The sequence below is a fragment of the Musa acuminata genome, chromosome BXJ2-10 (genome assembly GCF_036884655.1).
Source record: "Musa acuminata AAA Group cultivar baxijiao chromosome BXJ2-10, Cavendish_Baxijiao_AAA, whole genome shotgun sequence".
NCBI classification, from domain to species: Eukaryota; Viridiplantae; Streptophyta; class Magnoliopsida; order Zingiberales; family Musaceae; genus Musa; species Musa acuminata.
In genome coordinates this window covers 36,673,022-36,700,881 of record NC_088347.1, presented here as the reverse complement: position 1 = coordinate 36,700,881, position 27,860 = coordinate 36,673,022, and the positions used below count along the sequence as shown (strand labels likewise).

Here is a 27,860-nt window from a genome sequence, read left to right as displayed (position 1 = left end):
CAATTAATAATTGACTTTGTACATCATGATACACATTGACATAGTTAATGATCGTAAGATCATCCAATGGGATCAAATCTTTGCATTTCTTCTTATTTTATACCTTTATTTTTTTTATTGTTCACGATAATCTTATAATTTTACATAATAAATAAAACCTAAGGTTAAGATCTCCTCCCTCTTTTATTTAAAGAGGTCATTCCATGGTGCCAATGTCGCAGAAGAAGGAGAAGAGATGATGGGTGATTACCAACAACTAAATATCAGGTAGGGATCCTTCTCTCTCTCTCTTCTTGTTTACTTTTTTTTTCTCTTAGTATTTTATTCGTGTTATGTTGGGCTCTCTTTGTATCATCATTGTATTATAATGAAATTATAATCGATACAAATATGATATGTAAAAACCCTATTATACTCTTTGCTCACCTCATCTCTCTCGTTTCAATCCTTTCTGCCCATCGGGATCTCTTCTTCTTAGCTCATGATGATTCCTCTACCTATTATTTATCATTCTCCCTCCCTCATATTTATGTCCATTATGACCTAATCCCTTTAGATTTATAAGTCTCCAATTATCTTCTTTTTACCTCTTCCATTGAACCATCTCCTTCCTCGATAATTCGTCTTTCTCTTTATCCCTTGTTTCAGGTTTTTCTTTTCTCTCCTATTGTATTCCTTCGATAGCTCCCACCTCTCTTTTGGGCTAATATTGTCTTCGGCTATGATAAATCTGATTTAAGCCTTTTTTTCTTCTACTATCCAATTCGATTGTATCAAATCCATCTCACAATTTTATCACCTTTGAGGATGCCAAGCCGGAAGAATGATGCGACTCGTAATCTCATCAAATATTTTTTTCGATATCCATAGTCTCTCTTTAGGTTCTTCGTTCTCTATTATCTAAATCTTGATTTGTAATCTCTCCATTCATTATGGATTTAGCCGATAGTTATTTCTTTTTTTTATTTTTTTAATTATTAACAAAATTAAATTTAAAAAAAATTTATTTTTTTTTAATTTCAGGTTTAATTTCGAAAGACCTTTCGGTGCTAACAATACTTTTATTTTTTATTTTTTAAATCAAACTAACCACACAGATAAAGTGAGCTCACTTCTTGTGAGAAGTTGATTTGTGTGACTTCATAATTCAATCGACACCAACACCATGTCGATTGAGGAGCACAGTAGATGTTATGTCTTTTATACTTTTGATTCCGGCAAACTGAAGACTCCTAAACGGCAAAAATTTGCCACATTTATGTTCCCAAAAAAATTCAAAATGTTCTATAAACTTCAACCTGACCAAAAGAATAGAGAGAGAGAGAGAGAGAGAGAGAGAGAGAGAGCGATACTTTAGGCACCCACGAGCAACTCTCAGTAGCAAATTAAAGCTATAAAATGGAAGCCAATGTTCATTATTAAAAGTAACGCTGACATAATGAAGCTTCCACAAAAGCCCAGAGATCCATCAGCGAAGAGATTCGTTGTCCGCCAAAGGCCAAGAACTCCAAAACATGACAGCCACGGATGCCTGCAAGAGTTCAAATAGCAGGACGACTCTCTGCCATATAACGAGGAGAACAGGCATAGATCATCGCCTTTGATTTGGCTGCTTTTGGTCCCATCAAATAAAGTAGTCTGCTCACGAGGGAGACGACGGACTCCAAGCTTCATGGTGATAGCTAGCAGAGAGGGGAGGGGCATGCGGGGACCATGGATCTATCGGGTTAGATGCACCTTGGATCATGGTGCTCATATGTTAGCATCCTACTCCAATGAAGGAAGGATAAGAGGCGATGCTTTTGATAGACCCTTTGATTTAAGTGGAATCTGCATGACATTCTTGTCTGATGATATTTCTCCAAGAGTTTGTAACTTTGTCTTAAACAACCCATAAAGAAGAAGAATAAACCAGAAAAAACCACACACACACACACACACACACATACATATCCAGATAGAGCCTACAGCTAATCGGATTGTGCTGACTAATCAATAACTCCTCCCATCAACGGAGGTCAAGTCCACACCAAACTCTTTGTTCCCGAGACGCCGCCGCTGCCGCTTGCGTCGCTGGTGCAAGTGGTTGAGATCACGTCCTTCGTCTCTCTCTTTGTTTATTGATCCATAACCAGTTCTGTCTGTTTCAGCGAGAACAAGAGGATGGCTGTGAAACCATCAATATCAGATCCGGAGGCCGGAACTCATGCCGTGTCTGTCGTCGGTGACGAGGGTGGCCCTGGCGTCACCGTGCCGCTCCTCCGCCCAAACGGGCATGAGATCCAGTACAGGAAGCAGCGGCAAGAGTCTCCGCAGGCTGGTGCTACCTTTGTCAGGACTTGTTTCAATGGACTCAATGCCTTATCAGGTGACTCCTCCTCTTCCTGACGCCGTTTCTGTTCATGGATTTCTTCCATCTTTTGATCAGTATTTTGTAGCGAAGCCATGGAGTTCTTCTTTATATTTTTTGTTTCTGTTTATTCTATTATCTTACAGGTAATTTCATCCCTATCTTTTGGAAAAATCCAATTAAACTTAGCACCAATCTCTTTCCCTATGAGGTTTGAAGTACTCATGAACAGTGTTTGATTCACCATACTACTAAAAATGAGATGAATAAGGTGCCATTACTATGTTAATAATCACACGATCCTCACAAAATTATTCATATCTATCTAAATTAGTATTGAAAATTCTAAAAATATCTCTAAATTCATTTTGAATTTTCTTCTCTCAAATTCTAATTGTTAGGAATATGAGGAACCTGTAATTTTGTGGGATGTTCATTTTGTGTGAAATATAACCTATTGTGACTACAATTATAGTCTTGAATTGCCATCTTCATAGTGTAATATGTGTTTTTTGATCGTAGTTGCACATTTGGTTCTACGTTCTCATTTTGGTCACACGATTCATGAAATATTGGTGACTCTCTACGAAAGCATCACAGAAACAGATTCCCGATTCATGGTGGTCTTTGTTTCGCAGGCGTTGGGATAGTATCGATTCCGTATGCGCTCTCGAGTGGCGGATGGTTGAGCCTCGTCGTTCTCTTCATGCTGGCAGCCATCTGCTGCTACACCGGATTACTCCTGCAGCGCTGCATGCAGAGGAGCCCGAACATCAAAACCTACCCAGACATCGGGGAGTTTGCATTTGGCCACAAGGGAAGGGTAGCCGTCTCCGTCTTCATGTACCTCGAGCTCTACCTCGTCGCTATCGGATTCCTTATACTGCAAGGGGACAACTTAGAAAACCTGTTCCCCGGCGCCAGTATCCGGATCGCAATGCTTAACATAGCAGCGAAGCAGCTGTTCGTCATCCTCGCCGCGCTCGTCGTCCTGCCGACCACATGGATGCGGAGTATGGGGCTGCTCGCTTATGTTTCTGCCGGCGGAGTGCTGGTTTCCGTCATCATGGTTTGCTCTGTGCTTTCAGCTGCCACGGTCGAGGTTGGCTTCCATGAAAGGGGCAGACTTGTGAACTTGAGTGGATTGCCAACTGCGTTAGGTTTGTATGCCTTCTGCTACTGTGGTCATGCAGTGTTCCCCACCTTATGCACCTCGATGAAAGACTCCACCAAATTCTCTAAGGTCAGTGATTTGCAGCAAATCACTCGTTGATTTATGTATTCTAGTTTGTCTTAATTCCCCTTATCGTTTGCAGGTACTGATCGTCTGCTTTGTTCTCTGCACTATCAATTACGGATCAATGGCGATCATTGGATACCTCATGTATGGCGACAACCTGAAATCCCAAGTGACGTTGAATCTCCCCATCGGAAACATAAGCTCAAAGATTGCGATATACACGACCGTGGTGAATCCTCTCACGAAATATGCACTGATGGTTACACCCATCGCAAATGCCATTGAAGAAAGATTGGCAGAATACCACAAAAGCTTGGAACCGTGCCTTACGAGAACACTCCTAATGCTCAGCATGGTTACCGTAGCTTTAGCGATTCCGTTCTTTGGATACCTCATGGCATTCATTGGATCATTGCTGGGTGTGGTTGTCTCCATTTTGCTCCCATGTCTCTGCTACCTCAAGATCTTCAAACCCCACTGCATTCATGTGGTGGAGCTGGTGATTATTTTCTGTATTCTGATGATGGGGTGCGTGATGGCAGTCACAGGTACTTACACGTCTTTGAGAGAGATCTATCACAAACTATGAAGAGGCTGTAAGGTGTGATCAGCCTTATAAGAGAAAATTTGTTTTGACTGGTGAAAGGTTAAGCTATCTCATAGCATCATTGAAGTATGTCGTATAGGAAATCTATTGATGATTGAATAAGATACTATATATATATATATATATATATATATATATATATATATATATATATAGATGTTAAGCTTATATATTTTTTCACAGATAATACTTCCAAATATTTTACTTATTTTATTAAAATTTTAACTGTTATAATATATCAAAGAAGAAACATAACAATCACTAGAATAATAATTAACATTAAAAAATGTGGGTTTTATAACCAAAGGAATATAAAAAAGCTAAGTACTATTGAAAACATCTATATTTTGCCTATTTAATAGAAACCTTATTTAAGGGAGTTTATGGGTTTTATAAAACAGCCTCCAAGCCCAGCTAATATTAGATTGACTCTTATCATATTTAGCATTCACCACTTTAACCCAAATATTTATATCATTATTAATAGAGAAACTAATTCTTTTTTGTTAGAAAGTAAATTTAAATAAATGTAAATCATAATCCTTAAACTCCCTTCTTTTCTAGGGTGAGTAACATTCTCCCAAGAAACAATGGGCAAACATCTTTGGTTATATTTTTTTATTAGAAATTAATTTTATATTTTTTAATATTATTAAGGGCAGATTGAGGTGATAGATAAATAGTGAATATGAGTGATGAGGATAGTAATTATGATAAGACTCGGCTGACGTCAGATGACGCCTCACGCAATAGCACCTGGTCAATGCAGACCGGAACGTCGACCGAGACGCATTAACATCCTGCCAAAACTTAATTCTTCACGCCATGCCAACACAAAGTTAGATGCTACCAACCTGCCTCATGCAAGCGGGCAGCTCAGGAAGCAGTATGCTTCCCTATAAATACCCTCTCGTTCATTAGAAAGGGGGGGGACAAACACACAAAAACCCTTTTTCATTTAAAACCCCCTCCACATCGGTTAACTTGATCGTCGGAGGGGTCGGGCCGAGCGCCTCGACTCGACCTTTGTGCAGGTGCGAAGCCGAAAGTCCCCTCCGGACGATCGCCTCAGCGGGCTCAAGGAACGCCCCAGGGAGATCCCCGTCATTCGGACCCGAATCGAGCCGCGTCGGCCCCGAGGCCACGGCTCAAAGTTGTTTCCCACGACAATGAGTAACACCCAAAATAGTATTCCTAAGGGTAACCCTACCTGCTTGAGAGAGTCAAGTAGTTTATCATCCATTAAGTTTATTTTGTATTTGATTAAGAGTGCCTATTTACTTAAAATAAAATTTTATCTATATGATAATAAATTTAGTATAAAATATACTTCTAGTGTTTCTATTTTATTGATACTAGCATCACATAATTTATGATTAATATAGACATTAAGTAATAAATTTTATTTTTATTCTTGAAGTGAAATGATGATAGCTGACCTTTTTCACAGACATTATATGACAGATTTGTATTTATAAATCTTATATATATATATATATATATATTTATATATATATTGACACAACGGATGCAATGTGTCGAGAAATCTATCTAACTTTTGATTGGTAACGGAAGGGGCAAAACACCGCACACGCGCGCAGGAAATATGTCGAATACATGATAACCATTCGCGTTGGAAGAGGTGAGATGAGATGAGACGGTTGGCTCCGCCGATCGGGCGTAGTCGTGCGATCCCCGCCGCTCGTTCTCGTGCTGGCGCTGACCCTCCCCTCGAAGTCCGCCGGCGGAATCAGGCCCTATCCCAGCTGATACGAAGCGGCCGCCTCCGCGAAGCGCGCCGGTTCTTTGACGCCCTCCTCGACCGCCGCAGTGTCGTCTCCTGGAATTGCATGATCGGCGGCTACGTTCGCCACCGCGAGCTTGTCGAGGCCCGGAAGTTGTTTGACGAAATGCCACAGAGGGACGTTGTCTCCTGGAACTCCATACTCGCGGGCTACGCACTATCGAGGGACCCTGGAGAGCTCGAGGAGGCCTGCCGCCTCTTCGAACGCATGCCGACCAGAGATATTATCTCGTGGAACACCATGATCACTGGCTACGCACGGAATGGCAGGATGGAGGAAGCCATGCAACTCTTTGGCAGAATGCCCGATGCGAACGTCGTGTCCTGGAACACCGTGATGACCGGATATCTTGGTGTTGGTGATGTTCAAAGGGCTGTCGAGCTGTTCGACAGGATGCCTATCCATGATGCTGCTTCCTTGAACGCACTGGTGTCAGGCCTCATCCACAATAACAGGCTGGAAGAGGCGGAGGAATTTCTGCTTGGAAAAAGACGAAAAGCCAAGGTGATTGATGGGGCTATTGATGCGTACAACACCTTGATCGCTGGTTATGCCCAGCAGGGAAAGGTCGAGGAAGCAAAGAGATTGTTCGACTTGATTCCTCATGGTCCGTATCAAGATGCAGAGGTAGATGCAAAGAAAATGCATCGTAAAGTGAGAAGCTTCGAACGGAATGTTGTATCATGGAATTCTATGATCATGTGCTACGTCAAGGCCAGTGATATTCTCGCAGCCAGGGCACTCTTCAATGAGATGCCTGAGAAAGACTTGGTAACATGGAATACCATGATTGCCGCCTATACACAAGCCTCAGCAATGGACGAGGCTGAAGCTCTTTTCCAGGAAATGCCCAATACTGACTCATGGACATGCAACTCAATGATATGTGGATTCACTCAGAAAGGCCAGGTGGAACGAGCAAGGAGAATCTTCGACGAAATGCCCCGAAAGAGCATCGTCTCTTGGAACGCAATGATCGCTGGATATGAGCAGAATGGAGACTATGATGGAGCAATCGACTTGTTTGCTAACATGCTAGTTGCCGGTGAGAGACCGGACCGGCATACTCTGTCTTCGGTGCTCAGTGCTTGTGCTGGTCATGCAAAGCTTCTTCTAGGGACTAAAGTGCATCAGCTGATCACCAAGACGATCATACCAGACATTCCAATAAACAATGCCCTCATCACTATGTATTCTCGCTGCGGCAAGTTGATGGATGCCAAAGCCATCTTCGATGGCATGGGAAGTCAAAGGAACGTTGTCACTTGGAATGCAATGATTGGTGGATATGCACAGCATGGGCAGGCCAGAGGAGCTCTTGAGCTCTTTGAAGAAATGAAACGGAGGTGTATTAGGCCAACTTACATAACCTTTATCGCCATCCTCAATGCATGTGGCCATGCCGGGCTAGTGGCTGAAGGTAGGAGAGAATTTGATTCCATGGTTAATGAATTCAGAATTGCACCTAAAGTTGAGCATTATGCTTCCCTAGTAGACCTTATAGGCCGGCATGGGCATCTCAAGGATGCAAGGGAGGTGATAAGCAGCATGACAGTTAAACCCGATAAAGCCGTATGGGGAGCATTGCTAGGTGCTTGTAGAGTTCACAACAATGTGGCATTGGCTCAGGTTGCTGCAGAGGCCTTGGTGGAGATTGAACCTGAAAGCTCTGCTCCGTATGTATTGTTGCATAACATGCATGTAGATGAAGGGAAATGGGATAATGCCACTGAGATAAGGAAAACCATGGATAAGAACAGGGTGGTGAAGCAGCCTGGTTACAGTTGGATTGAGATGCACAACAAAGTTCATATATTTGTTTCAGGGGACACATCACATCCCTCTTCACATGAGATTTTTTCACTGATAGAGAGTTGCAATAGGCACATAAGAGACTCACAACTTGATTGAATTGTAGAATGGTGTTATGTAAATTATGGCACCAAAGTTTTGCATTCACTAGGAATTTTGAGTCCATGTTGATTATTTTCAAGTTAGCTCATCAAAATTAGTACAAGATGCATCCCCAACAATCAATCCATTTTGAGCCAAGTTGCCTCTTCAATGCAACTCTCGCTAGGTACATATTTCAGGTCTCTAATTGCTCTTTTCATCAGTAGCTTAAGAAGAATAGGGCAGTTGAAGGTGAGAAACTGATAAACCTTCCTTTGGTTTGGATAGATGAGGAGATTTATTTACTGGGTTATTCAGTAGTTATCTAAATACATAGATGGTTTTAACCAATTAAATAGTTTGGTTCAAGGTGGCGTTTCATCCTTTTAGATTGGGAAAAGCATTTTTTTGATTTTTTAAAGAAGGATTTGATCTTAGTATTTCCAAAAGAAGGGATTTTGTTCTTCTGGAACTTAGCCAAGCATGAGGAACACAGATTTATGTAAAACATCAACTGAATACCAAAATGGAGCTTTTAGCAACATACAACCTAGTTTTGGAGGAAAACTTTTAACTGCATCAAACTGTAGAGTCTCTCAAAACACTTTTACTTTTGGTGACCTTATAAGCTGCTTATGGATTCACGTACATAGACTGCATCACACCTTCAGCAGATCCCAAAACCCAACATCTTTGACTGAATTGCATCTACGATGAAATTACTCCTATGGCAGCTTTGATGTTCCCCTTCTATGAATTGAAGCGGGGATCATTCTACCCCTTTCATCTGTCCTCAAGTCTTGCCTTCGAATCTCTAGATCTTCTGGAGAAGTGCATGGAAGGATCTTGCAAGATAGGTATTCAGAGGAAGTGAGAATTCTTATGTGTATATAAAGAAGAAAAATAATAAGAAAGCTTGAGCGAGACAATGTAGCATGGAATGTTGTGCTATCCTGCTGCACGAATAAACATCATACCTCTCATGCTCAGAATTGGTCTATATGTTTGATGAGTACAAGGCAAGTATGGCTTATGGATTGCATGAGTTCTTCTGCTGAAAATGTTCATTTATATTCTAAGCTTCACCTACGTTTTCCTCCGATCAATGAAGTAAACTTCCTGGTCGAGGTTTTACATTGCACAGATATGCTTGAATATTTGAAAGATATGAACAAATGTAAAGCCTGAGATCAGTACTTTTTGCGTGAAGAAAGAAGGTGTCATTGACCTGTCTTGATACAATCTACTGTTTTACTTGGCAACTTTCTTATTAACATATTTTGCAAAATTCCGGAGAGAGTTTTCCTGAAATAGATGTTGAAGGCAGCAGAAATAGAGCAACAATGATGATAACGATATTTTTTATTTTCACATTTATTGATGCTCTGATAATGTTTTGTGGTTGGTCTTTGCTTAAAAGGTTTTTTTTGCATGGGTTAGTTGTTGAAGATCTACATTTTCATATTTTTTCCAATTCCAGAACCCATACAAAATCTTGTTGGGTGATACTGAATGGGATGCTATGGATTATGTCAATAAGAAAAATACTAAGATTGTTTGATATGTCGTTGCTGATTGGTATGGTTGGTACAGTGTTATACCAGTATTCTATGATCTGTATACCATTGTCCTTTAAAACCATATGCATACTAACCTGTGTGCACACTTTGCATTTTTCCCCTAATGGAGATTATAATCTAGTGGATAGTCATGGCTACAGACTCCTCAAAATTTTGATTGTTCCATAAAGCTTGTATAGATTTTATTATATATACACATTAACCGAAAACTTATACATGCATCACCAATTGACTGCCTAGCATTTTTCATTAGGCAGCATATCAAGTCATGTCACTGGGAACTTTTACATGAACTAACTGGACACCTCAAGCAACAACCGGTTCTGTAGCAGCTCTTGTCTCATCTCTTTGTTGTGCAATATCGATGAACTCGGATAAAATTGCTCTGAATTCATCACCTGTGAGAGTCTCTTTTTCTAGCAGTACGTCAACCAAGTGGTCCATGGCCACTCGATTGTTCCTAATGTGTTTCTTTGCTATTTCATAGGCTTTGTCAATGATATCTTTTACCGACTTGTCAATGTCTTCTGCAAGCTTTTCAGACATGGAATTCCTAGCTAGCATTCTCAGAACCACATCACCACTTTGCACTGCTGGATCCACCAATGCCCATGGCCCAATCTCAGACATTCCAAACATGGTGACCATCTGATTAGAATCAAAAGGATCAAAAGGTAACAATGATAATTGTATGTCAGCTCTGAATTTATTTTAGCTTGAAAATATGAAATGAATAGATTTTCTTTTACAAGTCTATGTTAAATAAAAGAGTATACCTGTTTTGCTATCTGTGTTATCTGCTGCAAGTCTCCAGCTGCACCAGTGGTTACTTCTGATTCACCAAATATTACTTCCTCTGCTGCTCTGCCACCTAAACCTCCAACTATTCTAGCAAAGATCTGCTGCTTCGAAATAAGACTTGGGTCTTCTCCAGGGAGGAACCAAGTAAGGCCTTTAGCTTGACCTCGAGGAATAAGAGTTACTTTTTGCACTGGATCATGTCCAGGGGTGAGTGTCCTGCAATTTGGGATCCAGTTAATTAAGAGTGTTGAATTGATACAATCATAAGAATTTGAGATCGATTGATATCGAGGAGAAATATGTTGATAAAAGAACACCTAAGAATTTGAGGCATAAGAATTATGCTTATGTCTCCTAATGTACTGAAAATGTGAAGTATTGGGGGGTGAACTTCATAAAAATTCTTAAAATCATGAAAACATTCAATTGTTACATTGTTAACATTGTTCAATATTCGAATAGCATAGTTTAAGAGTTTGGCAAGTGTTTGACTCATGAACACATGGGTATATATTTGATGGGACTTGCAGACATGGACATGCGTGTCCATGGAATAAAAATAGCTAAATCTGATGCCTCATGACCAGCCCATGACATTATGATTCTTAACCTTGTGCTTTACATCTGACAGCTTAATGATGCCTGGCTATTTGATGCTTTGGATCACAATGTTTTCCTATCTTATCATATTCAAAGATGACTCAAATCTCAATGTTTCAGATACTTGAGAAGTTCTCTTTGTTCAAGGAAGCTCTTTTGTTAACCAATTGATCAGTATAATTTATGTAAGCTCATGTATGATGTCTCAAACTCTTTTCCCTTCACTTTCAAAATGCATCACTCAATTTGACTTCCAACTAGCTTGTAACTAAATGTTAACAAATTTGTGAGATTTTGCACCATGTACAAGATATATTCCTATATTTATGAGAGCAAGAAAATAGAAAATTCTATATATTTCTGATCAAATGCAAGATCTGAATATTCTATGTGATTGACAGTAATGCCTCTTAACTGTTATGTTCCTTTTTCGGTTTGTCAATGGTAAAAACTACATTATGGAAATAAAAGAGAACAAATGTACAGGTTTCTACATCTGGTTTCCTCTGCTTGAAGTCCTAGTAATTTGGTCCATGTATATGGATAACTTTTCTGGTACGATCTACATTTCGCATTAATTCTTTCATGCTGTGTCTACTTTGTCATGATTATTATATCAGTTATGTCCATGCAGAAACTAGAACAGTCATCTTAACAATCTGTTTCTTGCATTCACTGCAGTACCCAAGTTCACAGATGTTGATACATACGGACATTGAAGATGAAACACTTTCATGCACGGTGGCAAACAAATTACAAGAATTGCAATTATAAAGAGAGAAAAGTTATACTTACGCGCAAATGGCATGTCCAATCTCGTGGTAAGCCACCAGTATCTTGCTTTTCCCATCTGTCATCTTGGTTCCTTCCAAGCCAGCCACAATGTGATCGATTGAATCATCAATCTCTTTTGCTGTTATTCTAGTTTTTCCTCGCCTTCCAGCAAGAATTGCTGCTTCATTCATCAAGTTTGCCAGGTCTGCACCACTGAATCCTGGTGTTCTCATTGCAATAACACTCAAGGATATATCTTTGTCGAGCTTCTTATTGCTGCTATGCACTTTTAGTATTTCTTCCCTTCCTCTGATGTCAGGCAATCCAACAGTTACCTGCAAGGCAAAGTAAGAGTAAATAATAGTCTCTCTCTCGTAAGGTAGATTGCACAGTTTTGTTACACCTGCTGAAACTGACAAACTATATCTGCTTTCACGCCTTACATTTGACTGTAATCGTATGTTCACTGTATTATGATACCATTGCTAAATCTTGTGGCCTTGTCTAATAACAGTGTGGAAACAATTTTGTTACCTGTCGATCAAATCTTCCTGGTCTGAGCAAAGCTGAATCAAGAACTTCTGGTCTGTTAGTAGCAGCAATTACAATAACTCCACTATCACCACTAAAACCATCCATTTCAGTGAGTAGCTGATTCAGTGTCTGTTCTCTTTCATCATTTCCTCCTCCAATTCCTGTTCCCCTCTGCCTTCCTACTGCATCAATCTCATCAATAAATACCAGGCATGGAGAGTTCATCTTTGCCTTGTTAAACAGATCCCGCACTCTCGAAGCCCCCACTCCGACAAACATCTCAATGAATTCTGAACCTGACAGAGAAAAGAAAGGAACCCCTGCCTCTCCTGCAATTGCTTTAGCCAGCAAGGTTTTGCCAGTCCCTGGTGGACCAACAAGGAGCACACCCTTTGGAATTCTTGCTCCGACAGCAGCAAACTTCTCTGGGGATTTCAGGAATTCAACAATCTCCTTGAAATCCTGCTTTGCTTCATCGACTCCAGCTACATCATCAAAGGTGATTCCTGTGTTGGGTTCCATCTGAAACTCGGCTTTTGACCTGCACAGAGTTCATAAGCATCAATGCTTTGTGTGCGTACCTTCTTCTGAACCAGTAAGCCTAAGTTCCTACATTGCTATCAAAGATTTTACTTGAGCTCAACAAGAATTATGTTTTGTGTTGAATTATTTATTTCTCTATGATAACTGATTACCTTCCCAGTCCAAAAGGCAAGTTGGGGCTTCCTGGAGTATTCGGTGATGAAGATCTAAGGAACAAAGTTCCCAGTAACAGCAAGGGGAAGACCAGATTTCCCAACAAGTCGAGGATTGCAAGTCCCACATTGGGTTCCACAGGATGCGCTGCAAAATCTACATCCTTCTCTTTGAGTTTCCTGAGAAGCTCCGGGGGCAATCCGGGAAGCTGCACTTTGACTCTCTGGATCTTTTTCAAGGCTGGGTTAGATATCTCAGCAATGGCGACCGTCCCATTCTCAAATAGATCCACCTTCTTCACTGCTCCTTCGTTCAGGTACTCCAAGAATCGTGAGTAAGACATCCTGCTGGATGCAGACTCTTGAGGACTCTCTGGCCGAGCCGTTGCCGGCTTAGCTACAGATAGCCCTGCTCCAACGAGGCCCAGCCCCACAGATTGGAGCAGCTTTCTTCTTCGAAAATCGGCATCCGAAACCATTCTCTGGTTCAGGTTCTCTCTCCTCACAGATGATTTAATGTGGCACTTTCTGGCAACATCCAGGGAGTTGCAGATGGGAAGGTGGGTGGCAGCGAGAGACACAGCAGCAGGTGACATTCTTCTTCCTTCTTGAACAGGAAAGTTCTTCTGGTTCTAACTATGCTAAGCAAATGAGATGTCAAGGGACCACTTGTACCGAGGCAGATGGACAATGGCGGTTGCTGGTGGTTTAAATAGCATGAGCAATGCAATGGAATTCTGAGTTGCAGAAACTTCCAGGTGAAAATGTTCATTCATCAGTAGTAGTGTCTGCTGAGAGAAGAGAGACATCGCATGATCTGTCGATTAAGTCGAAGCATCCAGGTAGTTTCAGTAGCTCCGTTGTCGTTATCATCTCTTGACTTGTATCTGCTTGTCTCGAAAGATCAGGATATGTTAGGGATTGGCAAGCTGTGTTGTGGAGTTTGCAGTCTGCTGCTTCCTACTGAGTTGTGACATTGGTGGGCAGGTTGATGATAGAGAACCGGAAAGTATTTGGTACATCGGATTGATAATGATGGGAGAGTATAAAGAACAGGTAATCATCATCACATGAAGGTCTTTAGTTGTAAAGTATTTGATTATTACATCAAATACTAAATAAAAATTAGAGTTTGACAGTGACGTAGAAAAAAAAACGTTCAAGAGGAACTAAAATCGTTTAATAGATATTAATATCGAACCATTCAACAATATAAGAGGTTGTCATTTTTCTTCCTATCTTGCCTCGATTGATGAATACATTATTTGATATATGGCATTTAGTCTCCGGTGGCCCAAACTGCTCGGCCATGGAGCAGGTGAAGGCGTTGACAAGGTTGCACGGCTTCCAGAAGCAAAGAAAAAGAAGCTTTGCATCTATCATTTTCCCAGTCGTCAATTCCACGCAGGTAGACTGAGCGGGCAAGTTGATGCTTCGCGAGAAGCCAAAATAATATTAAATAACTATTTATTTGCTATATATATATATATATATATCAATTCTATTGGATAATAGTCGCCATGTTGGACTTGGACTTGTTCATTCTTATCTATTGGGATGAGAAAAAAGTTGGAAGGAGATGACATGTTAAGACGTTTACGGAATTAGACTTGGAAGGCTCATCGGAGTCGTTCGTCGGTGGTCCCAACTCGATAGCGACACCGTGGGACGCTTTCTCTGGACGAACTTTTGTTCAACACCTGTCTCGTGGGGGCTGGGCGTAACGGATCATCTACTTTTGTCCAAGGAACAAATTACGTGTGTTCCCGAGGACACGAAGCACACTTGTCGTTCTCGATTTCCGGGGGGCTCCACCTACAAATAAATGGGGGCCCAGTTCTGAGGGAAACGGGACTCGTCTGTTCCCTGCCTCGGCCGGAACAGGTGAGTAATTACGAGTTCGTGGGCCCGCCCGGGTGGGAAAGACATCCCCAATCGGGGTATGTAATTAAGGTATTCTTACGGACGCGGTCAACGTAGGCTTAACCCCCAAGCAAGTTGCAGAACGGCTTTCATCCTTCCTCCTGTTAAAAGCTTTCCGCCCCCTCTTCTCTCTCACCCTCTTCTTGTTGGCTGCTGCTGCTGCTAAAGATTGGCGCCGAGAAAGAATCAATCGGTATTAGATAGGGATCGATCGAGAAGGATAGGAGAGATCGAGGGAGAGATGGGGAAGGGGGGTTTATTTGATTTGGAGCGACACTTCGCCTTCTACGGGGCGTACCACAGCAACCCCGTCAACGTCCTCATCCACATGCTCTTCGTCTGGCCCATCTTCTACACCTCCCTCCTCATCTTCCAATTCACCCCGCCCTTCTTCCATCTCCATCTTCATCTTCCTCTACCGGGAGGAGGCGACGCCCTGACGCTGCCCTTCAACTTCGCCTTCGTCGGCGCTCTCGTCTATGCCCTCTTCTACCTGTTCATGGACAAGAAGGCCGGCTCCCTCGCCGCCATCCTCTGCTTCCTCTGCTGGTTCGGCAGCCACGCCCTCGCCGTCCGCCTCGGCTTCTCCCTCGCATGGAAGGTCGGCCCCTTTTTACTTTTCTGCCTTGAGATATTCCTTCCTGACTAATCCCTCCATATCTTCACTTAATTTATTTATCGGAATGGTGTGTTTATGCCTTCCATTTTTTTCAGCCTGATTCGAATTCATTCGATTTATGTTGTTATTTTCTTTCCTTTTCTCATCCCCGAACAGCAATTGATGAACTGTTGAACATGCCTTTACTGTACATCCCGTCGACTATTCATCGTTCATCGTGTGCTGTGCAAACTTTTTGTTATTGTTTTTTTCGTGGTGGGTTCGTGTTGTGCTACGTGGTACTTCTTTAGCATTGTTGATGAGATCAGGTCACCTTGTCGACAAGTGATTTGCTCCTGGTATCACTTTTTTGGCATTGGATTCTTGGCCTTAAATTAGTGAATGATTATTGTTCCTTCTGGAGAAATGATTTGATGTGGATATAAATTTTGGTTGCTTGTTAGCTAAACGCATGTGAAATTCTCTAACGTCCATGAACTGGTAATAATTGCTGCTAGTTCATAAGTCTCTTGATCGACCTGCTGTGTGTCTGCTAATCCTGGTTATGGTCAATGGAGACACATTCCTGATAGAAAGCTCATGTCCTATTTCATTCTATATTCCAGTCAATTAACTTGAGGCTTGGGTCTGACTAGCAGTGCTGAAGACCAGTGATTATTTCATACTAATTAAGTTATGATCTAGGAATAGCTAATGATCAGAGTGAACAATTTAAAAGTTCCCTAGACAGAAGAGCTAAATTTGATATTTGCAGGAAAAAAAATTGTGGTTTTTTATTATTTATTCTGTAAAACCAAAGGAATACTGATTTAAGATACTCCAAAAGGGAAATGCCTAATTGTCCACAGAACATAAACTTATTTCTGTGAGAATTACAAATTCCAGTAAATAAAATCTCCATATTGTGATATTGTGCATTAACAAGTCATAAATGGCATAAATAGATTCTCAGGAGGTGTCAAGCTGACTTCCCTGAATGTGCAATTGGAAACCCTTTAAAAGAGATATAAAGACATCAAGGAGAATTATCTGCATTATAGAATGAGTGGTTGTATGTACTCACTGATCACTCGTTATGAGTTGCTGCTAACTAAAAATATATATTCATAATGAAATTATAAAAAATATATTTTTATTATATATTCTGGAGCTGTCCTTTGCATATACCCATCCTTCCCCAAATTGCTCAATTTTCCAAGTGCCATATCTTTCGATCCATATATCTCATATTTGTATTCCTGATCCATATGTTTCTGATAGTTAATCTCAAGTATCTTTTGCAACCGTTAGCTTCTGAATCAAAGAAAAATTCCTTTTCTGCAGGATGCAACAACTTTCATCCTTATTTTAAGGTGATTTACATAGTAACCCGGAGACTAGTCTGTCATCTTTCTCTCCACTTGTAACCTTCTTCTATTTCATCCATTATATATTAGTGAGGTGACAAAAAATTTTGTACTAGCTTGACATGCATTTTATGCTAATGAACTGGTGATTCTATCTTCACCATCTATTTAGAACCCTCTGCACTTTCATGTCCTCCAGAAATTTAGTCTCTATTCTCCACTTGCCACAGGGAAGTCCTAAGAGAATCAACCAACTACACTTACTCTACCATGTTTGTCCTGGTTGGAGGGAGAAAACTGCAGCTGTCAATCAAAAACAAAATAAGATTTACCTTACAAAATTTGTGTCATATGCATACATGCAACACTTATAGAAACATGTTTCAGGGATCATCTGCCTGCCTGCTTTAGTATATAGGTTAGATTAACTAGAGGGGCTTTTTTTTCACACTTCTAGACACAATATGACATATAGCTCTCTCTCAGTTACATATCTCCTGTATTTTTTCTGGGAAAGATACAATTGTTAGTACTTATGATTATACTCTGTAATATTTTTATTTTTATTTTCTGTGATCGACAAATATGTATAGTCTTCATCCTTTTGAAATAGCAAATTTGTGTTACTGTTGCTGGATTTGCTTCTTAAATAAAATAAATTATTTAATTATGCCATGGTCAACAGTATCATAAAGAGATGTTAAACTGTATCAAATGCATTTTATTCTTTTGTAGGGTGGGGTGCATGGCCTGGAGCACATTTAAATAGTTAGCTTTTGCAATAAATCCTTGATCAGATGAGAAATTGTTGTGAAAAAGTTGCTTTATGATCCCCAGCTGCAAGCCTGCTAAGGCTATTGATATCATAGCAAGAAAGAGAACTACTGAGCGAAATAAAGAATTTCTAATGCATTACAGCCCAATATCCGAACAAATATTATGCATAATTTCTTTTTATTTCTTATGAGAGTTGTCAACATGTGATAGGCAGAAACAAAAAGTCATGTTTGGTTTTAGTGCTTGTCCTTTCCCCGCATTTGGATAGATGGTTAAATTGAGTGAAGCATCTACATCTCTACGTTTCATCAAGATTTTCCCTCCAAAGTTCACTTATTTATTTTTCAATATATAATCTTTTACCTTTCTTAGACATTTAGCCAAAAGAATCCCTTTTTTTTATAGCAGCAATAATTATTAAGATCTGTATTTACCATAATGCAATGAAGGCTGGTTTTTGCCTAGAATTAGTTTTTTCTTTTCTTGGGAAACTTTAGTTGAACTTCATAGTTATTTTAGTTGTTATTCTAAGATTCCTTCAGTACTTTGGAAAGAGGGTGATAGATATTGGTTTAGACTATTTGGAATCGAGGTACAGATGGTTGACTATTTGCTTAAGAGAGTCCTTCAAGGATTTACTTTGTTGGTGCAGGCATAAGACATGTTCAAATATAAATGAGTTTTAGATGGTAATATGATTACCTTTTTATTCAATTAGTTTGTTGTTTATCTATGGGCAAGTAATACAAATTTTTTGATATCTTGAGTCAGATTTAGGTTTGGTATTTCTGGAGTTTATAGCTAGATAGGAGATGCAGTAGGTGGTTCAGTGAGTTTATCTGGAGTCTTTCCCTTATCTCCTCTGTTTCTGTTTTTTTCTTTTTATTCTTTGCCATATCTATCCTTGTTATCATTAATCTGTCCAACCTGCTAGGAGCTAATCACTGTAGATCTTAGCCAATCACATCTCTTTAGTTTTCTATCCAGAACTTTGTCCATAAAATAATCTATTGCAGCATATAATTGATTGTTTGTTAAAATCATTAATTTTGGTTTTGGTGGTCACCTGTTACTTCTAGTAGATTAGTTGTATAGCAACTGGAGGCTACTGTTTAACTGAATCTGATGACAGAATAAATGTAGCTTGTTCTCTCAGCAAGGGCTAAGTGGCTTTTTCCTAAAGAGTGGATTTATTTCTGTTGTTCGGTAGCAGCAAAAATGAGTTGTCCTATTTTCCCCAATCCTTTGGACCTTCCATTCCTAGTTGGCTAAATCAACCTGATTCTGCATTATCAATTACTTTGGCTTCACTTACGTAGTTAAAAATTTAAATCTTGGTCTGACACCAGCATTGACAAATGATCAGACTGGTATAGGTACCTTATATGTTGGATGGTATACTAACTTGGAGCACCCAATATTACTAAGAAAATAAAATTAAAAAAAAAATATATGCCAACCTTGGTTGTCCAGTATTAACCGGAGAAAAAAAAAATCAAATACTGACCAGTAATTATATGGTTTCACACCAACCTTGACGGAATCTGTAAATACAGTTATGTTTCAATTTAAACTAATGTTCCTTTTACCACTCTTCATTTTTCTTTTGTTTTGTTTAACTTAAGAAACTATAGACTAGCTGCCTTTTTCTCATGTTTTGTTTAACTTAAGAAACTATAGATTAGCTGTGTTTTTCTTATGTTTCGTTTCACCCAAGAAACTAGACAAGCTGTTTAAGTCACCTTTGGCTTTCGTCTAAGTCTTTAGTTTAATTAATTTTTTTGTTTTAAGTTTCACTTTTAAAACGAGTTGTTCAATTGCAACCAATTCATGTACATTGTTAATTGTTGAGTTTTGTCTAGTAGTTTCTTTCTTGTTTTTGCCTCATTTCTTCATTCTATTCTATATCCTGCTGCAATTTTTTTAGCTTAGAGCTTGTTGTTACTGGTCCCTATTACCTGTATACCCTGTGCACAAATGAGTTATACCAGATTTAGGGTAAAACATGGAGAAATTTTGTGAAATACCCTCTTTATATAAAAGAAGATGCCGGAATGGCATGCCCTGTGTTTCAATAACTAAATGATATGTTTTGGTAGCACCTGTGCACATCTTTTTTTAGATATTCATCTTATTTCTAATCTTCACATTGTTTCATTAGAAACTTTGAGCTGGTTGCCATTCAAATTTACCTAAAGAATTTCAGCACAGTTTGTGTAGTCCTTAAATGTTGAACCGCAGACAAACTGATGTGATTGGTCTCAAGTTTATTCTGCTGAAATCGTCTTTCTAACATATTGTACACAGGTGGTTCTGGCAGCTCAGTTGTTTTGCTGGAGTTTCCAATTTATAGGTCATGGAATGTTTGAGGTACGCCTGCCACAGTGGTGTAAACTAAATAATTGCTGATTGGCAAGACCTCCATTGTTTCTTCTTCTTGAGATGCTACAACTCAGTTGCTTTTGTCCCCTTTCAGAAACGAGCACCAGCTCTTCTTGATAATCTTTCTCAAGCATTCCTGATGGCTCCATTTTTTGTTCTGCTCGAGGTAACAATTTCCAAATCTTTACACTAAGAATGATTTAATATATATAGTGACTAACATTTTCTAATTCAGGCACTTAGTTTGTTGGGATACGAGCCATATCCTGGCTTCCATGCCAGCGTCCGCTCGAAGATCGACACGGATCGCAAGGCATGGCAAGCCAGCAAGCAGAAGAAGGCTTCTTGAGTTGCAGGTTCCTTTCAGTTGCTTGTGGTTGGGGTCGGATGTCATCAAATGCCGATATGCTCATCCGCAATATGTCTCTACACTGTCTAGTAATGTTGTACAATGGCTTAAGCATAAAAGGGTGAAATAAGGTTCTAATGTTGCATCATTTAATTCCGTTTGTGGACCAAAAGATATTGTGACTATTTAAAATGTTTTTTCTTCACTGTTTTGCAGAAATTAATGTTGATAAGCTCATAGTTACTGTGGTGACGATAGGCAGAAATTAATGTTCATAAGCTTCTGTTTGTGACATGAGTTGGCATGACGATGGTTTGGAATAAAACCAGAAATCGAGCCTGGGTGGTTCAGCCCAGGTTTCGATTGCATAAAAATTAGAATGGTGATTTTGTTTTCAACCGATCAAATTATATAAAAAAATATTATTATGTGTATTATGCATATGAGGGTTAATTATAGAGTACTTGATGTAGCTAGTAGCTAGTAATTACATTTAGTATTTAGGTTTTTATATTTTAAAAAAATATACCGATATCTTTATATTTATGAAAATAAAATATCAATGTTCATTTATCTTAATGTCGTCGATTTTATTAACAAAAATATGAAAATAAAAAGGTAAAAAAATAATTTTAATATTTTAATTGATGATGACGGATGGCATCAATGGTGGTGGACAACAGTGTCGTTGGGGTCGTGGGTGGTCGTTGTAGATGAAGAGAACAATAGCGAGAGGTAAGGGTCACTCTGCATTTATGTTGACTTCGACGTAATTATCGAGCAGCATCGCTCGATATCTACATCGGTAGCCTATTCATCGCTCGACAACTATATCGATGTTGATGTACATGCAGAGCAGTGTTGATCGATAATTGTATCAATATCGACGCAAATGCACAGCGGCACCGCTCGACAATTACGTCGACAACCCTTTTGTCGCTTGGTAATTACGTCAGCATCGACGCAGATGCATAGTGACCCTCACCTCTCTCATCACTCTCCTCATCTACAACAACCACTCGCTACCTACAACGGTGTCATCGTTTGCCACCACAATTGAAATATTAAAATTATCTTTTTACATTTTGTTTTTATATTTTCATTGATAAAATAAACAACGTTATAATAAATAGACCTAGATATTTCACTTTTATAATTATAAGACTATAAAGTGTAGAAACTGAAATGTTAAAGATAAATCTAACTACATTAAATAATCAATAATTAGTCCTGGATTGAAGATTTTATTTTATATATTTATTTTTATGGTACTACGTGTATAGAAATACATAACTTTTCAAAGTCGAATTCAGATCAAAATTTTGAAATAAAATTATGAATTTTTTTTTATATTTTAAATATTTTTAATTAAAATTAGAAAAAGAAAAAGAAAAAAAAGGGGAAAAACCTGAAGTGGTTCTATTGCAATCCTCAAAAACTTGGTGGAAATTCTTATACGTACTCTCTTTTCCAATAAGATGGGAATACAGATAAAAGATTCTTCTTCTATTATGATTGATAGATCATTATATTTTTTTAAAAATAAAAATAATTATAGATTCAACAATCAGTTGCTAACTCTATGAACTAATCTTTATTTCTTCTTTTGCGATTGATCCTTTTGCATGTACTTATTGATTATTCGGGGGTGCTCTCTTCATTATGTTATTAGGGGGTGTTTGACTTTTAATTTCTGCACTCCAATTAACCGATACGATCTTGTCTTATGACAATGTATATGGTAGAGAGAGAACCTTCCAAGCTATGATCGATGCTTTTCCTCTTCAATCAATCAATCTTAAATTTCCTTCTTTTTTGCTTTCGGCCAAAGCACACGTGTTCTTCTGCCGATCATAATGGTGTGTGGGGGCAGACAATTCCGTCCAACTCGGCGTGCAGAGTCAACAAGCATCGGTGCAAACTGAGAAGCGACAAGCTTCGTTGTCCACATCGAAGGATTAGATGAGCGGATGTCACCTTAGCAAAGAGGGCTTAAAATGACTGCAGAGAATGCTTAGAACTACGAGCGATGCTTCTTTTTGAGTCCCGTCCATGTATTTTTCGGATTGAGATTGCGACAAGTACGATAACTGCAGCGAGCAACCATCGTTCGTTCACCCACTGTACATCCCGATGAATCTTTGGAAACACGGCATACTACACTCGAGGTTGGATCGAAGGTCGTTTACGCCGTGACACACCTCCAAACAACATTTATTTCTGCATGAAGACCCATCTGTTGTTGTCATCTATTAATCCTCGAGACCTTGGCTTCGCTGTAACCTCTTACTCCTTGTGCATGTCACTTGCAGTGGAGATCGGCTCTTTGAAGCCCCCCCTTAGAGCTTAAGCATATCTTGCTCGATCTGCAGGTCGGGATCCGACTGAGATGGGTCGATCACCATGCTGTGACAAGGTGAACCTGAAGAAGGGACCTTGGACTGTGGAGGAAGACCAGAAGCTGCTCGCTTATGTTGAGAAGCACGGCCATGGGAGCTGGAGAGCGTTGCCCGCCAAAGCCGGTGAGCCGCCTGAACTATCGTCGCCGCGACTGCGTAAGAGCGTGGTTGAAGAGAGTTGTGATGCTTCCTGTAATTGCAGGACTGCAGAGGTGTGGGAAGAGCTGCCGGTTGAGATGGACCAACTACCTTCGACCGGACATCAAAAGGGGGGAGTTTAGCCCGCAGGAGGAGAAGACCATCATCCAACTCCATGCTCTTCTTGGGAACAGGTGACGGCTGCTGCTACTCCATGAATCTTGATTACGTCTGCGGTCATTCACGTCATACTACCCGCCTGGAAGCGTTCTTTCCTCTGCTAATGCTGGTAGATGAGAGTCTCGTTTCCCTTGCTTTCAGATGGTCCGCGATCGCCAGCCATCTGCCCAAGAGAACCGACAACGAGATCAAGAACTACTGGAACACCCACCTGAAGAAGCGGCTGGCCAAGGTGGGCATCGATCCTTGCACCCTCAAGGCCACCAGCAACACCCTCAGCTCCGCCGACGGCCGACCCAGGAGCGCTGCCAACCTCAGCCACATGGCTCAGTGGGAGAGCGCACGCCTCGAAGCCGAGGCCCGCCTGGCGAGGGAGTCAAAGCTGCGTGCAGCTTCCGGTTCCATGAACCTACAGCAGCAGCAGCAGCAGCAGCAACAGATGAGATCCTCGTCGTTGGGCGAACCCATTTCATCTCCCTGCCTCGACGTGCTCAGAGAACGGAAGAACACTCCAGGCGAAAACGTCGACCTGGAGTCACCCACCTCCACGTTGAGCTTCCCGGAGAACCGTCCTCCAACGACGGAGTCCGGCACCGGGCTCGTGGACGGCGATGTGGCCGTCGCACCGGCGAGCCAGCAAGGAAGCGAGAACTCGGAGCCAGAAGGCGCGGAGTGGAGATTCTCGGGAAATGATACAACGGACTGCCTCACAGGCTTCTCTGTCGAGGCCTTCGATGGGGAGGCGCCATGGCTATCGGAACCGTACGCTTCGCAGGCAGGGTGTTCATGGGGGCAATTCGGAGCAGGATTCACCGGAATGCTGTTGGGTGAGTTCGGGGAGCAGAAAACTCGGGACCACTCCCGAGATTCCCATACGAATGGGCACGAGACCTGCGCCGACGAGGAAGAAGAGGAGGGGGAGGAGAACCGGAACTACTGGAACAGCATTCTTAACTGGGTCAACTCTCCCTCCTCCAGTTCCTCCCCGGTGTCCTACAACCCAGATTAAGGCACTTCCCTCGCGTCTTTTACGTACATCTTCCACGCCATGAACCACTAGGCAATCACGTATCCTCCCTCTGAGATCGAACCTGTCTCGATACTCTCGGAACCACACCGAGATTAGATAAAACAATAAGAAAACGCTGAGAGATTGTTCATTCTCTCGCTCTCTCTCCTTCCTTTCATTTAGTTGTGTTTATTTCCTCTCATGATTTGCTATATATCCTGCAACTCTGCTTGCAAATCTTAACACAGAATTCATTGCACGAGATTCGAACTGGATGTCTCATCTTCTACATCTACAGAGTAATGCAAGAGTTCCACATGTCTCTCACCCACCATGTTCTCAGCACCATGAGAGACGGCTTTATCCTCACAAACGCCTGCTGCCTTCCATTACGGTGGAGGCATGTACCACCTTTGACCACCAATTCTTCACGCCCAAAACAAGTGTGTGTGGTTGGAGATGGAACACTCACTCCTTGCAGATGTAGGCGCAATAGATTACTGGCATGAACAGGCACAACCCACATGCGATCATAACTCCACGATTGCACTCCCACCATAAATCACGTAAATTGTAGTCATAAAGAGGCGGTCCATGGACTTGTCGGTAAAGCATAAAGACATCTGTTTCCCTGTCCTTCTCTAAGATTAAATGCCGAAACCAAAGCTAGCTCTGAAAGCTCATCCTAATCTGCTGCACCAAGGAAAGGAGGATGTGGTCATCGTTAGACGTCGCCGTCGCCTCATTTAAGGCAGTGTGGCTGTTGCTTCGGCTTCTTCTGACACCAACCGGAAAACTAATCTGTAGTTGAAGCTGGGCCATGGCTAATCACAATTGACTTGAGCAACATTAGCTCCTCCTCATTTAGTATATGTGATAATCTAACATCTTAGGATTTCCTAACAGGCCAATGATGTCATAAAAAAGTGATAACAGGTAAAATGGGCCACAAATATCAGAGAAAAATATTTCCTCAAAATAAGATATAATGTTCACAAACACAGGCTGAAAATTCTGATGCATGCAAGATAGATGGGATTTGGAGGAAAAGAAATTGCAAGAAATATATGAAAACTGCAATCTCCTCCGGGAAATCAATTAATCGTTAACACTCCATTACAATTACCATAAGCAGAAATCTATGTTACTGGTACATTACATTAATGTGGATTCTCTCTCCAAAATCATGCTGCAGTGATTCTACGAGAGCCCAACTCGACCATGTCAAATACAAATGCAAAGTGATAATAAATGCTTAAAGCTGGAAGTGTCGAATAGCTCGATCAACCTCTGATCCGAAACCCTCGCTTTAGCAGCAGCAAATTGCTGGTACTCATCGAACACAGAAGACAAGCACCATCTTTGCAGCTTTCTCAAGCATCCAACCACACAACCTGTTCGATGCTGCACGACAAACCCGTTCTGAAGCTTGCTACTCGAACAGCAACCGAAACATACAAGAAGACTAAGCATCTTACTTTTCCTCTGTTGCAATGGATAAGCAACGGGCGATTTCGGGCATCTGAAGGGAACAATCAAGAAATCATGAATATAACACTGGATTTTTATCTTGCAGAAAAAATTACAAACATGTTTAGTACCAAGCACGACTCTGAGAGCCTCTCGAATTTTGTCCTCCGGAATGTTGTCAAAAGGCTCCTGCAAGGATTCATTTTTCCTTGTTATTTTGGACATATAAATGATTTAAACAAGAGAAAACTATTTATTCATCATCATATTAAATATTTAGCATTGGTATCTTCATATGATCATATAATTAATAAGCATAATATTTTCACAAACTACTTTGCTTCAAATACATTCTTTAAGATATTTGAGTTTCTTTCCTCTGTCTTGTTTGATACCTACAAGTTCCAACCTTTCATTATAGGATTCCTCCACAGCCATCAGATGTTCCATCTTTTCAGTCCAATCCAAGACAAGAAAGTCTTTAGTTTTGGCAAAATTTATTGTAGAGATATGGTCTCCAGGCTGTCTCTGTCCTTTTACCAAAAGAAAGCTACACTAAGAACAATGTTTGTGTCTTCACTCCTTACATATCATTTTCAGTGAAACAGGAACCTCCTTCCAACTTTCTTCCATGCCACAATACTAGAGATTTGAAACCCTAACTATAGCTGCCCAATTAAAGCTCTTTATTCCTTGTGTCTATTGATGAACCACATCTTGGGACAAGGAAATCAATACTTATCCTCCGAGACCAGCTCTTCTCAACGCCCACTGCAACCCTCAAAGTTTTGACTTGAGGTGTTGATCATATCAGAAGCGACGAATTAATCGATGGTTTTGGAGCTTCGTCATCTGCTTATTTACATTAAATCGTAGCTAATTCTTCTTTTTCTCCAAAGAATTATTATCTTAAACATCCAAATAATTCGTAAAATGGAAGTTCGGAAAGCAAAAGCAAATCATTATGCAGCCAAGATCGGATCACGTACCTTTGAACACTCCATGCCGAAGTGGAAGAGCCTTATCCGATTGGACTCGAGAAACACCTTGTTTGCCTCCGGATACGGCTCCGGACACAGGTATCTGAATCGAAAGCAAGATAAGAAAGAGAAGAGGCGGCTGCAATCAGCCGCACCGCAACAACGACGACGGGAAAGAAGGAAATGGTGACGATGGAGAATAATAATTCTAGTCTCACACGACCGAGCGCAGTTGCAGCGTATCCAAGAAGCTGAAGTTGGCAGCGTCGGGAAAGCCGGACCGGAAGACGCCGCGGTCGACGGTGGCGAAGTTGAAGGGTGGAATGAATTGTCCCAGTCGACCTTCCCTTGCTATCACGCTACTTCTCCTGCTCTCATCCTCTTCTGATCTCAGTTTCAGTTCCAACTCTACTGCAGCACCTCTATGATTCCCCATCTCCGGTGACGTATCTTCCACGGTGAATTCTGGGCAAAGAAGGAGGCAGTTGGTTATTTATAGTTTTAATAGCACACCATCGACATGGTGGGGAGAAGAGATGGGAACGGAACCCAAGAAGATCCCAGTTGGAAGACTCGGAGCTGCATTATTGACTCTTGGAGCAGGACAGCCTACTCGTCAAGGCTGACGAGGAGGATTTGCGGGTCTCTTTGACGTGTAAGCGACAATGAGATGTTTCTTGCTCTCCACTGCATCGACTTTTCTTCTTCTTCTGTAACATCTGCTCCGGAGTATTATGTTAATATCATGCACTGTAGAACGTTTCCTTCCATGCGAGTTTTGTCAAACACATCTTGCGAAGGATAATGTAACGTTCTCTTTCTATCATTTAAATCACTCAATTCGAAGTCAAGTTCTTTCCCAACTCATCGATTATAAACTATTTGCACCGATGATTTCTTTGATGAAACAAGAAGATGCGGGCTTGACATCGTCATGGAGCCCTAAGTAGGTAATTGTTGGTGAACAAATGTGTTGCTGGGGAGTCAGTACGACTAGGTGTACGGGCCGATGTTGGGAGCTTTTTACAGGGTGATTCGGATGATGTGGTATCCGAGTTTTCGAGAAGGAGTGTCAGTTGGCATTGATCGAGATCGGGACTGATTGATGACTCCTTGGTGCCGAGCAAGTCATGCTCCCATGCCGAGTCCCTCACCGTCGATGAGCGGTAGCCCTCCTGCAAAATAGCCTCCGTCGGATGGTACCCGACCGTGGCCCCTCCGACGAGTAAGTTAGTAACGAGAAGGATTGCTCTTTTCCTTCTTCCCCCTTTTTCTTTTTTTTCCTGACCAAAGGCCAGTCATGGGTTTTATACTGTAGCGAGAAGGCTGATGGTGCGTCAAACGGCACCGCCCCGAGCCCCCGGGACTAGACGTGTGGTTCAGGGTTCTGACTTAGCATGCTGTGTCGG

General features: G+C 40.9%; 6 protein-coding genes and 1 long non-coding RNA gene across 9 annotated transcripts; 5 read left to right on the top strand and 2 right to left on the bottom strand.

The window, feature by feature from the left end:
• The first annotated feature begins 222 nt into the window (after positions 1–222).
• LOC135625524 (amino acid transporter AVT1I-like) lies at positions 223–4,266 on the top strand. 2 transcript variants are annotated; one of them, XM_065130425.1, is made up of 4 exons: positions 223–267; positions 2,151–2,368; positions 2,989–3,593; positions 3,667–4,266. In XM_065130425.1, the coding sequence occupies exons 1-4, from the start codon at positions 236–238 to the stop codon at positions 4,177–4,179; spliced, it is 1,368 nt and encodes a 455-aa protein (XP_064986497.1). In that variant the 5' UTR covers positions 223–235; the 3' UTR covers positions 4,180–4,266. The 2 variants fall into 2 exon arrangements, with proteins under 2 accessions (XP_064986497.1, XP_064986498.1); XM_065130426.1 differs by lacking the exon at positions 223–267 and adding an exon at positions 1,964–2,085.
• A 1,481-nt stretch (positions 4,267–5,747) lies between these two features.
• Positions 5,748–8,067, top strand: LOC103969572 (pentatricopeptide repeat-containing protein At1g62260, mitochondrial). The gene has a single exon (XM_009383139.3). The coding sequence runs from the start codon at positions 5,850–5,852 to the stop codon at positions 7,911–7,913; it is 2,064 nt and encodes a 687-aa protein (XP_009381414.1). The 5' UTR covers positions 5,748–5,849; the 3' UTR covers positions 7,914–8,067.
• A 1,547-nt stretch (positions 8,068–9,614) lies between these two features.
• LOC103969570 (ATP-dependent zinc metalloprotease FTSH 6, chloroplastic) lies at positions 9,615–13,530 on the bottom strand. Its single transcript, XM_009383138.3, has 5 exons — positions 12,880–13,530; positions 12,185–12,725; positions 11,672–11,985; positions 10,252–10,492; positions 9,615–10,123 (listed from the first exon to the last, which is right to left on the bottom strand). The coding sequence occupies exons 1-5, from the start codon at positions 13,473–13,475 to the stop codon at positions 9,782–9,784; spliced, it is 2,034 nt and encodes a 677-aa protein (XP_009381413.2). The 5' UTR covers positions 13,476–13,530; the 3' UTR covers positions 9,615–9,781.
• LOC135625525 (uncharacterized) lies at positions 10,531–13,090 on the top strand. Its single transcript, XR_010492080.1, has 4 exons — positions 10,531–11,697; positions 11,802–11,997; positions 12,165–12,779; positions 12,888–13,090. It is a non-coding gene; the product is annotated as an uncharacterized LOC135625525 (long non-coding RNA).
• Positions 13,531–14,878: 1,348 nt separating the features above from the next.
• LOC103969569 (2-hydroxy-palmitic acid dioxygenase MPO1-like) lies at positions 14,879–20,480 on the top strand. Its single transcript, XM_009383137.3, has 4 exons — positions 14,879–15,403; positions 19,852–19,914; positions 20,021–20,092; positions 20,162–20,480. Exons 1-4 carry the CDS (start codon positions 15,044–15,046, stop codon positions 20,273–20,275), a joined length of 609 nt encoding a protein of 202 aa, XP_009381412.1. The 5' UTR covers positions 14,879–15,043; the 3' UTR covers positions 20,276–20,480.
• Positions 20,481–22,545: 2,065 nt separating this feature from the next.
• On the top strand, positions 22,546–24,276 carry LOC135581188 (transcription factor MYB106-like). The gene is made up of 3 exons (XM_065130421.1): positions 22,546–22,797; positions 22,877–23,006; positions 23,134–24,276. The coding sequence occupies exons 1-3, from the start codon at positions 22,665–22,667 to the stop codon at positions 23,999–24,001; spliced, it is 1,131 nt and encodes a 376-aa protein (XP_064986493.1). The 5' UTR covers positions 22,546–22,664; the 3' UTR covers positions 24,002–24,276.
• Positions 24,277–25,069: 793 nt separating this feature from the next.
• LOC135625522 (tyrosine-protein phosphatase DSP1-like) lies at positions 25,070–27,139 on the bottom strand. Of its 2 annotated transcripts, XM_065130424.1 has the most exons (6): positions 27,001–27,139; positions 26,670–26,916; positions 26,461–26,554; positions 25,603–25,660; positions 25,480–25,523; positions 25,070–25,405 (listed from the first exon to the last, which is right to left on the bottom strand). In XM_065130424.1, the coding sequence occupies exons 2-6, from the start codon at positions 26,885–26,887 to the stop codon at positions 25,226–25,228; spliced, it is 594 nt and encodes a 197-aa protein (XP_064986496.1). In that variant the 5' UTR covers positions 26,888–26,916; positions 27,001–27,139; the 3' UTR covers positions 25,070–25,225. The 2 variants fall into 2 exon arrangements, with proteins under 2 accessions (XP_064986496.1, XP_064986495.1); XM_065130423.1 differs by lacking the exon at positions 27,001–27,139 and having other exon boundaries at positions 26,670–26,994.
• Positions 27,140–27,860: the final 721 nt, after the last annotated feature.